Source organism: Peromyscus maniculatus, chromosome X (assembly GCF_049852395.1).
Source record: "Peromyscus maniculatus bairdii isolate BWxNUB_F1_BW_parent chromosome X, HU_Pman_BW_mat_3.1, whole genome shotgun sequence".
NCBI classification, from domain to species: domain Eukaryota; kingdom Metazoa; phylum Chordata; class Mammalia; order Rodentia; family Cricetidae; genus Peromyscus; species Peromyscus maniculatus.
In genome coordinates, this window is record NC_134875.1 from 81,252,659 (window position 1) to 81,267,107 (window position 14,449).

Sequence of the window (14,449 nt, forward strand, 5' to 3'; positions counted from 1 at the left end):
TTTGTAATACGCTTTCTGGGCCTGAAAGTTTTCTTATGCTTTCTTGCTTTTAATACTGCCATCTTCTTTACATGGGGTTAACCTCTTCGATTTGAAATTCTACTTATTTTCTTCTCCCCGAAACCTGGTGTGTGATATGGATTTCAGAACAAAGTAAATCTATCTGCCTGAGCCATACATCTCTTTTGTCTTTCTTCATGGCATCTCTCACTAGTTTATAGTGCTCCTGCAGAATTAATTCACAATTACTTGCCTGTCTTGTGTAAAAGGTTTGAAAATGAGCTTGGTGAGGTTGTGCATGCCTTTAATTCCAATTAAAGGCAATGACAGGCAGACATTGAGGCCAGCCTGGTCTACATAGCAAGTTCCAGGGTATCTAGAGCTTCACAATGAGACCCTGTGCCAGATACACACACACACACACACACACACACACACACACACACACACACACACACACACAGAGAGAGAGAGAGAGAGAGAGAGAGAGAGAGAGAGAGAGAGAGAGAGAGAGAGAGAGAGGAGTTTTGAGAATGCATTAATGAAATTCTAATTGCCTACTTGACTCCAGGTTTTCAAGTAACATTTATATTTGGAAATTGTTCCCCAGAAGCCTGTAAACATATTTCCATGGTATTTGGTTTGATTATAGTGCTGACAAAATAATACAAACGTGTCTTTAAATATGCACTTTACTATATAACATGTTCACTTACCATCCATCAGCTAATCTAGCAGTTTTTCATTAGGAACTCTGAAGAAACCAAAGGGAAGGTGATAAATTAGTGGAATAAAAAAAATGTGTGTACTGTGAGTACTCAATTGTCCCAACAACAAAAGACCAAAGGCATATTAGAAGAAAAAAAAAGCATTTACAAGAAAGGTGGTGACTCTCACTGATGTTGCCTCCTCCAGGAGAAAGCTTATGTCTCTTACTTTATCCTAAACGTCAATGCACACAGAAAATGAGAGGTATGCAGGGAGTGGATCATGGCACTGAGTTGGAGACAAGAAATGAATAGAGTGACAAACAAGACAGGGTTGTCACATTTACCAAAACAATACCTGGGACATAATTATATCAATAAATAATTTGTTATTTATCTGAAATAACATTTAAGTGGGCAATCCTGTATTTTATCTGGCAACACAAAGAAAAGAGAGACAATGGTATTCCGATGTTCTGGGCTATGTAAAAAACAAAACAAAAAAGAAAAAAGAAAAACAAAGCCCAGCCCTAGGGGAGAAAGAAAAACACCTATACCTAAGCATAGGTATCTTCAGACACAAGCTATTTCCGGTGTCAGACACGAGCTGGGGGGAGGGGAGAGGCAATGAAAGCCGCCGAGTTCAATCCGCCAGTGTCCCACAATCCTCCGCTCCCGGTTCCTCTTTCCTCGCTCAAGATGGCGCTGCTCGCGATACATTCTTGGCGCTGGGCGGCCGCCGCGGCTGCTTTCGAAAAGCACAGACATTCGGCGCTTCTGACCCGGCCTCTAGTCTTTCTCTGCGGCTCAGGCCCGCGGTGGCGGTCACACCAGTGCGGTGCGTCAGGAAGCGCTCGAATATACCAGGTGTGTTGCCACGCGCTTGAAGAGTAGGTGAAGGGCAAGGGAACCTAATAGGGAAAGGGTTGCCCTCGTGACCTGAGGTCAGAGAGAGCGCCTAGAAGAAAGATTGTCAGGGCGAATGCGGAGTAGCAGGAGTGTAGGAAGGTAGGGTTAGTAAGGCGAGGAAAAGAAGAAGAAGAAAACATTTGGGAACAGCAGAGAGTTGGGAGGTTTCAGGCACAGGGCACCTGGGGTACCCAGTGTCTTGTAGGGATTTGCGGGTAGTTTTTTAAGTGTAAGAAAGACGGGGCTACTTTCAAAAGTTAGGCACGGAATTTGGTGCTAAATTGCATGTGGTTCAGATTGTACTAAATTGGAAATAACAATTTCGAGTGCACTTCAAGATGACAGTACGCCACCTATAAACAAGTAGCAAACTGAATTGGTATGCTAACTCCCTTGCTGACAGGCGTGTTCCCTGATAGGCAAAAAAACCCACACAATTTATCTTTTTCTCCAAAATGTACACTGCTCTAAGATATAAGCTTAATTATCTTTTGCTATGACTATTCAATTATGTTCTTTGTGCACAGATAATGTTGAAAAGCCTTATGACTTTCCCTTAGGAGTCTGGCAGTGGTTATGGTACTTCGGAATATTGGCTTCCATTATTTCATTCTAGAATAGTTTTTTTTTTTAATCCGTCTGTAGTACTTGTACTTCAGTTTATATTTTTATTTCTCATATACCGACAACGTTTATATTGCCTCCACATATTCATTACTGTAACCTTAACATACCGTCATTTTTGTTTGGAAAGCAGTTTCTTAGATTATGATTCTTTGTCAACAAATATCTAATGTCTAATATTACAATCATGAACACCATTTATATAATAGAGGCCAAGAGAAGCATACAGTTATGCGTTTAAGGATTGTGTGGTTTTTTTTGTTGTTTTTTTAAGACAAGGTCTTACTTTGTAGTCCACTTTGGCCTTGAACTTGTGATCCTCCTGCTTCAGCCTGAGTGCTGAGATGTGACTGGCATAAGGTGATAAGGATTGAACAATTTTTAAAATTAAAAATATTTTAAATTGACAGATAATTGTGTATGTTTATGGAATGTGGTATATTTGATACATGTATATAAGTGACCAAATTAGAATAATTGGTATAGTTATCATCCCAAACATTTGTTATTAGTATACAGCATAATATTTCAGAGCTGAAAGGAGTCTTACTATTTTGTTATGAAATGTTAGTAGTTAGATCAGCATGTTTTTAAATGATATTAAGTAATATAGGAAAGAAACTCTAGTGCTTTTTGTATATTAAGGTAAGAATTATCTTGTGAACTTTTGTGTATATATACACATATTCCCACATGTGTGTGATTATTGGGATGGACTGTAAAATGTGTTTTTTTTTTTCTGCATTATTCTCTAGAACCATAGCCACTAGCTTGATGTGGCCATTAAGATAAAAAAATTTTAATTTCTCAGTTGTATTAGCCACACTTCAGGTATTCAGTAGCCAGGTGTAGCTGATACCTGTTGACAACATAGATAAATAAAAATTCTATTGAACAATTAAAGAATATTATATCTAGTCCTTCTAATTTTGTAGATAAGGAAACTAGTCCCAATTTTGATGAATGAAAGCCTTCAAGGCTGTTTATTTATTGCTTTCTTTGTGTCAGGTACTTATGACTAAGACCCTGGTAGGTGCTAGGGTCATAGTAAATGTTGATTTGTACAGGTACATACTAATAATGAATAGAATACTATTAATGGTGGGAAACACCTTAAGTGTAAAACTTACTCTTAAAATCAGGGGATTTTATATACTATTTAAACTGTATGGTTCATTATACAGCTACCACTGTACTACATAATTTCTACTAAAAAGATTTATAAATCACTTTGCAGTGCTGAGGATCAAACCCAGGGCCTTTCACAAGATTGGCAAGCATTATACCACTGAGCTACATCCCCAGTCCATAAATTTAGTATAAATTGGAGTTTATTTCACTGATTTTTAAAAGAGTAGAAATTGAGGCATCATGTATTTTGTCACCACCTTTTAGCATAAAGAATCCTTATTTGTATTAATCCTGACATTCACCAATACCCTGTGTTCATTTGCTTCTTAAACATCTTTTTGAGACAATTTATGTACCATGTAATTCATCCATTAAAAAGGGCATACTAGTAGATTTTACATATTCAGTGATATGTACCTCCATTGCCACTTTCAGTTTTGCCTTAGAAAGAAACCTGCTACCTTTTGACTGTCTTCTTTCTATACCTTCTCCCTTCTGACCATCCCTAAGCAACTACTAACTTATGTGTATTCTTTATATATTTGTCTATTCTGGACATTTAATATGAATGGGATTATATGATATGTGGTCTCTTTGTTTGATGGTTTTGTTTCCTTGAGACATTGTCTCATGTAACTCAGGCTGGCTGGCCTTGAAAACTCTCTGTGTAGCCTAGTCTATCTTTGAACTGATTCTTTTTTCTCTCCACCTCCTGGAATTATAAGGCATGTACTACCACACCTGTCAGTGTATGATCTCTTTTGACCGTTTCATTGACTTTTCATGGTTTATTCATATTGTGGCATATGTAAATGTTACATTATTTATTATGACCAAATAATGGTTTGGATATACAAGGGTTTTTGTTTTTGTGATTTTTTTGAAATGGACTTACTTAGCTTTGGCTGGCCTAGAATTTTATATGTAGACCATGTTGTCCTTGAGGTCATGGAGGTGCTAGGATTAAAGGAGTGTACACTACCACACCTAGCATGATATACAAGATTTTTGTTTATTGTTGTTGTAGTATGTGTGTTGGTCAGAGAACAGTTTTGTGGAATTGGTTCTGTCCTTCCACCTTTAAGTGGGATTAAACTCAGGTCCCTAAGGCTTGTATGGCAGGCACTTTATGTGCTGAGCTATCTCTACAGCCCCAAGATTTTTTGGGTTGGTTTCACTAATGCTACAAATATTAATATATAAGTTTTGTATGGACTTAAGTTTTGTTTCTTTTAGGTAGACAAACTCCATGTTTCCATACTAAAGTAAGAATAGAATTTCCAAATCATATGGTAATCTATGTTTAATCAATTAAGGAATTGGCATATTGGTGTGTTCTGTTTCTCTCTGACACACTTTCTCTTTCTCTCTGCCCCCACTTCAGCCCCCTCTTTCATTTTGGACAGAGTTTCACTATGTATTCCTGCCTGGCCTGGAACTTGATGTATAGACCAGTCTGGCCTGGAACTACTGGAATTAAAGGTGTACACCACCAAAAGTGACTCTTTCTAGTTATTGCAGACAGGATCTTATTTATGTAGCTCAGACTTGCTTTGAAATACAGATCCTCCTGCCTCAGATTCTTAAGTATTGAGATTTCAGGCTTGAGCCACTACAGAGAGTTTAAAGTCTTTTTCCATCCCTTGGCAGTGCCATGGATCTAACCCAGGGCCTTGTGCATACTGGGCAAGCACAACACCACTGAGTCAGTCACACTTTTAGGCCTCATACTAAATTTCAGAGTGTCTGCACATTTTACACATTACCAGTTCCGTTTCTCCATTCTCACTAAATTTGTTAAGTGATTTTTGGCTCTAGCCGTCCCAGTGGGCATGAAGTGGTATTATATCTTAGTTTTGGTTTGCATTTTCATTATGAATGAGGATATTGAGTATCTTTTCACTTTCTTATTGACTATCTTCTTTGGAGATATACTTATTCATGTCCTTTGCCTATTGGGAGTTATTGGGCTTTGTTTTGGTGCTAGGGATTAAATTTGGCTTCCCTTATAATAATATACTCTACGACATCTGTCCTAGTTATGGTTTCCATGGCTGTGAAGAGACACCATGACCATGGCAACTCTTACAAAGGAAAATATTTAATTGGGGCTGGCTTACAGTTCAGGGGTTTAGTCCATTATCATCATAGCAAGAAGCATAGTGGCACACAGGCAGACATGGTGCTGGAGAAGTAGCTGAGAGTTCTACATCTGGATCTGCAGGCAGCAGGACAAGAGAGCCACACTGGACCTGGCTTGATTTTCTGAAACCTCAAAGCTGTCCCCCAGTGACACAATTCCCCCAAGAAGGCCACACCTCCTAATAGTGCCACTCCATATGGGCCTATGGGGGCCATTTTCACTCAAACCACAACTTGAGCTATACCTCCTGCTGAGGTTTTTGTATTTTATTATTGATTTGTAAGTTTTTAAATACACATTTTAGATACAAGTCCCTTACCAGATAGAATATTTACAAATATTTTTTTTTTCTTATTGTGTGGGCCAGTGTTATACCAAGTATGAAAGTTTTACATTTTCACATGTGGTATGTGCAAGGCCCTGGGGTTCATTGCCAGCATAACCTCTCCCCGAAAATCTTTTGATTCTGTGACATAAAATTTAAATATTGTTTTTCTTGATTATACTTTTGGCATTGTGTCTAGGAGTCTGTTACTTAATCTGAGGTCATGAAGATTTATCTACATGTTCTTTTTTTCTTAAGAATTTTATAAGTTTTTTTTAGTAAGATGCAGAAACATCCATGTATACTTTGAGTTCCTTTACCCCCTCTCTGTTGCATTTTATACATTTTTAAGTGTTATATTCTTAATGATATTTTATCATAATTATTAATTTATATAATTTTTGTATTTTAGGTTTTTGTAAAAGGGGGTTTCATGTAGCCCAGGCTATCCTCAAACTCAACTATGCAGTTCAAGGATGACCTTGAACTTCTGATCCTTCTACCAGTATCTCTCTAGTGTTGGGATTATAGGTATGTGCCGCCACATCTAGGTTATTCAGTTCTGGGTATCCAAATCAGGGCTTTGCACATGATAAGCACACACTCTTACAAACTGTAGCACAGCTCCATTCAGTCCATAATTTTATGTTCTTGAAGGAAGATGAGAGAAAAAGGGAGGGCCAATATATATCTATACCTTTTGTTACATAATCTTACTTATCATTTCTTTTTTAAATAATAAAATATAAGAAAAAAGAAAAATGAACCCATTGGAATAGGACAAAACACAAACAAAAGGAAAAGAGCACAAGGCACAAGAAACAGAGACCCACTTGTTTGTATATTCATGAATTCCATAAAAACACTAAACTGAAAGTCATAATATATATGCAAAGGACCTGTAGGGTACAAAGAGAGAAGAATGTCCTGACATGATGTTATGAGACAAGAAACCTCCAAAGATGCCTTTGAGTTCATTTTCTGTTGGTCATCTACTGCTGGGCATGCAGCCTACCCTTAAGAGTAGTTAGTTTCCCCTTGGAGAAAATTAGTTTGTCATTTGCAGTGGTTTTCAATTGGAGATTGCTTCTGGGCTAGGGATGGGGGCATGTGTCCATTTCTCCTTTCAGCTCTAGGACTCCATCTGGTGCAGACCCATGCAGGCCCTGTGCATGCTGTCTCAGTCTCTGAGATCATATCATGTTGATTCAGAGGGCCTTGTTTTCTTGGTGTCCTCCATTCTCTCTGACTCTTACACTCTTTCTGTCTCCTCTTTCACAGGGTTCCCTGAGCCCTGAGGGGAGTGAGTTCATGGAGACATCCCATTTAGGACTAAGTATTTCAATGTCTCTTCACACTCTGCATAATGTCTGGCTGTGGTTCACTGTATTTGTTCCTATCTTCTGCAGGAGGAAGCTTCTCTGATGATGGCTGAGCAAGGCACTGATCTATGAGTATAGCAGAATGTCATTAGGAATCATGTTCCTTCAGCAGAAAAGTAATACCTGGTTTTCCCCTAGGTCCCTGGGGTATCTAGTCTCTGGTTCTTGGTCACCCAAGCAGTATTGGGTAGGAGTTCCATCTTATGGAGTGGGCCTTAAGTGAAATCAGATATTGGTTACTCCCACAAGCTTTGTGCCACTATTGAACTAGTATATCTTGCTGGCTCTGTGTGTGTGTGTGTGTGTGTGTGTGTGTATCTTGGTGTTTATGTTTCTCTTTTGTTAGCATGCAGAGTTCCTTCCTATAACAAAGATGCTAGTAGGCAGGGGTGATGGTTCTATGTGGGCACCAGCTAGACTTCATGTTCAGTGAGTTGGGTAGATGTTATCTTCAGCAGTGTGGCCTTGATGTCAGTTTGTGGAAAACAACCTATAGTTTTGGCAATTGCCTGGGTTGTTTGGGGATTCCCATGAGACCCCCTTGACCAACAACTCCATTTGATGTAACCTAATTCTGGGACTGGAAGCTTCATTTGGTAACAGGAGATGCTCAGTTTGGACTCTTTCCACCATTATTTGGTAATTTCATTTAGATTCCCTTCATATATGTATATAAATAGTATTAAAGTTTCCATACTACCTTCCAAATGGCTGCTAATTTTAACTATTTTCCCTTTATTCCCTCCCTTCTCTCCCTCTCTCCATTTGATTCTCCCTCTTTAGTCCCCCCCCACACATCCATATCTGTTCTGTTTCCCTTTCCTAGTGAGATCTATGTGTCCTTTCCTAGTCCCTTACTTTACACCTAACCTCTGCAGTTCTACAAATTGTAGCTTGGTTATCATTGACTTAACAGCTAACATCCTCATATAAGTGAATACAGTCCATATGTGTCTTTTGGGTCCGACCCTCCTTACTCAGGATGATTTTTTTCTAGTTCCATCCATTTGTCTGTGAATTTCATTTTCAAAATACCCCATTGTGTAAGTGTACCACTTTTTTAAAATCCACTCATCTGTTGAGGGACATTTAAGTTGTTTCCAGTTTCTGGCTGTTACGAATAGAGCAACAGTAAATGAACATGGTTGAGAAAGTGTCTCTGTGGTAGGATAAAGTATCCTTGTGTATACGACCAAGAGTGGTGTAGCTGGGCAGTGTTCCTTCTATTCCTATTTTGTGGAATAATTTGAGGGGTATTGACATTAACTCTTCTTTGAAAGTCTTATAGAATTCTGTAATAAAAACCGTTGATGCTGGACTCTTTTTGGTTTGGAGATTACTGCTTCTATTTTTCCTAGGGGTTATAGGCCTGTTTAAATTACTTATCTGGTCTTGATTTTACTTTCATAGGTGGTACTTATGGAGAAAATTATTCATTTCTTTTAGATTTTCCAGTTTTGTAGAGTAGAGGTTTTTAAAGTATGTCCTTGTGATTCTTTGGATTTCCTGGGTGTCTGTTGTCATGTCCCCCCTTTTCATTTCTAATTTTGTTAATTTGGATCTTTTTCTCTCTGCCTTTTAGTTAGTTTGGATAAAGGTTTGTCAATCTTACTGATTTTCTCAAAGAACCAACTCTTTGTTTCATTGATTCTTTGTATAGTTTTATTTATTTATTTATTTTATTTTTTGGTTTGTTTATATTTTGATTTCAGTCCTGAGTTTGATTATTTCTTTTTCTTTTTAAAAATAATTTACTTACTTTTTACTTTATGTACATTGGTGTTTGCATGCATGTCACTGTGAGGGTATCAGATCCCCTATAACTGGAGTTATGAGCTGCCATGTGACTGCTAGGAATTGAACCCAGGTCCTCTGGAAGAGCAGCTAGTGCTGTTAACCACTGCCCATCTCTCCAGCCCCATAGTTTATTTCTTGTTATCTACTCCTTTTGTGTGTGATTTCTTCTTTTTGTTCTAGGTCTTTCAGTTGTGCCATTAAGTTGTTAGTATGAAATCTCTCCAAGTTTTTCATGTAGGCACTTAGTGCTATGAACTTGCATCTTAGAACTGCCTTCATTGTGTCTCATAAGTTCAGGTATGTTGTGTTTTCATTTTCATTGAATTCTAGAAAGTCTTTAATTTTATTCTTAATTGCTGTCTTAACCCATTTTTTTTAATTCAGTAGTGAATTGTTTAGTTACCATGAGTTTGTAAGATTTATGTTGTTTCTGTTGTTGCTTGCCAGCTTGCTTCTTAGGTACATTTGCTTGGAATATCTTTTTCCATTCTTTTACCCTGAAGTGATGTCCATCCTTGATGTTAAGGTCTGTTTCTTGGATGCAGTAGAAGGATGGATCCTGTTTTCCCATCTATTCTGTTAGTCTGTCATTTTATTAGGGATTTGAGACTATTGGTGTTGAGAGAGATTAATGAGTAGTGCTTGTTGATTTCTGTTATTTTGGTGGTGGTGGTTCTCTCTCTCTCTCTCTCTCTCTCTCTCTCTCTCTGTGTGTGTGTGTGTGTGTGTGTTTCCCTTTCTTTGATTTGCTGGTCTGGAATTATTTATTCCTTGTGTTTTTGGGGGGGATGTGTGTGGTTAACCTCTTTAGGTTGGAGTTTTCCTTCTGGGACCTTCTATAGGGCTGGATTTGCAGATAGATATTGCTTAAATTTGCTTCCGTCATGGAATGTCTTTATTTTCTCCATCTATTTTGATTGAACATTTTGCTGGGTTTAGTAGTCTGGGCTAACATCTGTAGTCTTTTAGAGTCTGTGGAACATCTCTCCAAGTCCATTTGGCTTTTAGAGTCTCCATTTATCATTCAGATATTATTCTAGTAGGTCTACCTTTATATGCTGCTTGGTCTTTTCTCTTTGTAGCTTCTAATACTCTTTCTTTGTTCTGTACATTTAGTGTTTTAATTATTGTGTGTTGAGGGGACTTTCTGTTCTGATTCAGTCTATTTGATGTTCTCTATGCTGCTTGTTTATTGATAGGCATCTCCTTCTTTAGGTTAGGGAAATTTTCAGGTTTTTAAAAAATATATTTATTTTTTCATTTTATTGAAAATAGATTCTTTTCTTATACTATATATTCTGATTAGAGTTTCTCCTCCCTATACTTCTTGCAGTTCCTCTCCACCTCCCATCCCATTCTAATCCACTCCCTTTCTGTCTCTCATTAGAAAAGAGCTAGGCTTCTAAGAGATAGTAAAACATAACAAAATAAAATAAAACAAAAGCCACCATATAGAAGCTGGACAAGGCAAAGCAACAGAAAGAAAAGAGCCCAAGAAGGCACAAGTATCAGAGACCCACTCATTTCCACACATAGGAGTCCCGTAAAAATATTGAAAGCTATAAAATGTACACACAGGACCTGGTACAGATCCATGTGAGCCCTGTGCTTACTACTTCAGTCTCTGTGAGTTCATATGAGCTTTGCTCCGTCGATTTAGAGGGACTTGTTGTCTGGTGTCCTCCATCCACTCTGGCTCTTACACTCTTTCTGCCTCTTCTTTTGTGGTGTTCCTTGAGCTCTGAGTGGAGGGAGGGATATGATGGAGACATCCCATTTAGAGCTGTGTATCCCAAAATGTGTCTCTGTATCTCTATCTCTGTCTCTGTCTCTCTTTCTCTCTCTGAGTCATGTCTAGTTGTGGGTCTCTCTATTTGTTCCCATCCACTGCAGAAGGAAGTTTCTCTGATGATGGCTGAATAAAGGCACTAATTTATGAGTATAGTAGAGTATAATTAGGTATAGAGGAAGGGACTGGGGGACACACATGGATCTCTCTGGGAGGGGGAAATAGAATAGATTTGATGGGTGGACTGGGGGCACGGGTGGGGGAACAGGAGAATTAGGTGTGGAGGGTGAGGGGAAGTGGGGATGAGGAGGGGAGACAGCTAGAATTGTAGGGCATTTGAGGAGTGGTGTGGAAATCTAGTGCAGTGGTTTTTAAACTTTTTAAAATATATGAAGGTGATCCTAATGAAGTCTCCAAATAATGGGGGAGACAGAGTCCCAACTGGCCATCTCTTGTCACCAAATGAAGATTCCAGTACCGGTACTGGGTTACATTCAGTTGAGTCGTTGGCCAAAGGGGTCCCATGAAAATCCCCAAACAACCCATGCTCTTGCCAACACAATAGATTGCTCTCTACAAACCCACAGCAAGGCCCATTTGAACCTACAGCACTCATTGAACACGGAGAGGGTGAGCTGGTGCCTACATAGAACATTTACCCCTACGTCCTAGTATCTTTGGTATGGGAAGGTACTCTGCAGGCTACCAAAAGAGAAATGTAAATGCCAACCCAGCCACAAAAATCTTTGATCTACAATGCTATCTTTCCAGCAAAATATGCTAGGGCAATGGTGTCACAAAGCTTGTGGGAGTAACAACCAAAGTTTGATGTGACTTAAGGCCCGCTCCACAAGATGGAAACCATACCTGACACTGCTTGGATTACCGAGAACTAAGAACCAGTAGATAGATAATAGATAACCCAGAGACCTAAGCTAAAACCAAGTGTTACTGCTCTTTAAAAAAAAATAGAGAAATTTTCTTCTATGATGTTATTGTTAAAAATATTTTCTGTTTCTTTGACCTGGATTTCTTCTCCTTCTAATCCTATTATTTCTAGATTTCATCTTTTCATAGTGTTCTAGATTTCCTGGATGTCTTGTGTCAGGAATTTTTTAGATTTAACATTTTCTTTGATTTATGTATCCATTTCTTCTGTCATATCTTCAATGGCTGAGATTATCTCTTCTCTCCCTTGTATTTTGTTGGTGAGGCTTGTCTCTGAGGTTTCTGTTTTAAAATAAAAAATGAAGTTCAAGTTTTAAAATATTTCATTTCTACATTTTCCTCGGTTTGGGTTTCCTTTATTGATTTTAGTTCCATTTTCAGGTCTTGAACTGTTTTATTCATTTCCTCCCACTGTTTGTGTTTTCATAGATTTAAGGGATTTATTCATTGTGTCATTAAGGACTGCCATCATATTCATAAAGGCTATTTTAAGGTCATTGTCATGAACTTCTGCTATGTTGTAATACTCAAGGTCTACTTGGGTAGGGTTTCTGGGCTCTAGTGGAGACATGTTGTCTTGGCTGTTATTCATTTTGTTTTTACGATAGCCTCTAGGTATCTGGGTTTGGGAAGATTTTAATTCTAGGTGCTGATATCTGATCTTGTTGGGTGGGTATTTTCATTGGTTTCTGTTGCCCTTTCTGGTTCTTAGAAGAGTATCATGGCTGCGTGTTGCCTGGTAGAAATTTCTCCTAGATCTGGGGGTTCTGGGTAAAAAGTGTTTCTAGGTATTGGGAGCTGACACTTAGGAATGGGAATGGGCTATATGGAGACTGCTGAGGGGGGTTCACAGGAGGAGGGAGAGAGCAGGGTGTTCTACTAGGATCTGCTTAATCCCCAGGAAAGGGTCAGAGATTGAGAAGAGGCTTCAGCAGGTGATCTGCTACAGAGTTGGGGATGAGACTGAAAGATTGCGTTTGGAGGAGAGGAGCAAAAGGCAAAGATATACAGTTAGCTTACCTGCTTCTCTGGCCTGTGAGGCTGGCATATTCCCAGGGAATGCTCACTTATCGTTTCTATCTTCACTTGTTCTTGTGTATTTGAGTTACTATCTGTAGTTATTTCCCAATCCCAATGGAGCTGTACTCTCACTCACTTATTTCCTTTGTGACAATTTTCACAATATAGTACATAAATATGCCAGCAATTTTAGAGTTGCCTTTTACATCAAATTAAATATGCAAGCTAAAAAACTATGCATTTGTCCTTTATAATTATATAATTACCTTTCCTGATGCTCTGGTCTTTTATGTGTGCATAAATCTGAATTATTATTGAGGTCACCTTTTTTCTGTTCTGAGGACTTCCCTCAGTTGTTCTTTTGTGAATGGTTTTTTACTAACCAGTTTTCCCAGTTTTTACTCCTTTGGGAATATCTTTATTTCACTTCAGGCTTTGAGTAGTATCTTTATGTGGTAGCTTTTTTCCCCCTCTTTAAGAATATTTGCATATGTTAACTTACTGTGTGCTGTTTCCTCTTTTTTTTGTTTCTGCTAAGAAATCTCTCAGTGGAGCAGGGGTTGGGTGTGGTGGGGTGGGGTGGGGTTAGTGGGGATGGGGGTGGGTTGGGGGGTGGTAGGGTGCTGGTGTGTATTCCTGTGTTAGGAAGAAGTCTTTGAAGAATTTCATCTTGTGTTTTTGGCTTTTAGTATAGGTGTCTGAGGGTCTTTTTGTGGTTTTTCTACTTTCTAAGCATCTTGAATGTATGTATTGCCATGGTTATTAATGAACTTTGGAAATTTTCAGTCATCTTTCATCAAATGGTTTTTCTTCCACTTTCTACACTTTTTCTGGTATAATAGATATTGGCATGCTTAATAATAGCCTATACTTTTCTTGATTTCTATCTGTTTTGCATCACTCTTGTTTTCTGTTACTCAGATTGTGTAATCTCTGTTCATCTGTCTTTACAATTGCTAAATCTTCTGCTGTTTCAAATATACCATTTAGTTCCACTAATAAATTCTTTTGTTATTACACTTTTCAACTCCAGTATTTCTGGTCCTTTAAAAAACAGTTTATTAGCCGGACATGGTGGCATACGCCTTTAATCCTAGTACTTGGGAGACAGAAGTGGGAGTTTGAGGCCAGCCTGGTCCACAGAACAAGTTCCAGGACAGTCAGGGCTACACACAGAAACCCTGTCTTGAAAAACCAAAAACCTACTAACCAAACCAAACCAAACAAAAAAATGATTTATTGATATTCTCTGACAAGATACTGTCATGATATCTTTCTTTACTTTTTCAATATAATTAACTTTCGCCTTTGAGCATATTTATAACTACTGGTTTGAAGGCTTTTTCTCTCAAATCTTATAATGTCTCTTTACATCCATAGACATTTTTGACTGCATTTTTCCAGGTCATATTTTACTGGTTCTTATCATGTGCCATGCTTTTTTTTTTTTTGGAAGCAAGACATGTTAGATAATATTTAACAGCAATTCTGTGTACTGGTCTCCTCCTTCCTGGAGCCTATTATTTGCTTATTTGTTTAGAGACTAGCGAGCTATTTTAGTACTATTTCTGCCTTATTACTGCGCACTCCACTGTTAACCCTCTTACTTTGCTTCTCAGGAGGCATGGTCTTTTGTATGCTTGTAGTCAGCCTGGGATGATAATGGTTTGGGCA

The 14,449-nt window shown here is 38.4% G+C and overlaps 1 protein-coding gene across 1 annotated transcript in view; it reads left to right on the forward strand.

The window, feature by feature from the left end:
- The first annotated feature begins 1,323 nt into the window (after positions 1-1,323).
- The window catches only part of Abcb7 (ATP binding cassette subfamily B member 7), a 149,409-nt gene continuing 136,283 nt past the window's right edge, over positions 1,324-14,449 (forward strand). Inside the window, exon 1 of the mRNA XM_006991567.4 lies at positions 1,324-1,574. Coding sequence (XP_006991629.2) covers positions 1,335-1,574 — 240 coding nt within the window. The 5' untranslated portion in view covers positions 1,324-1,334. The remainder of the gene's footprint in view (positions 1,575-14,449) is intronic.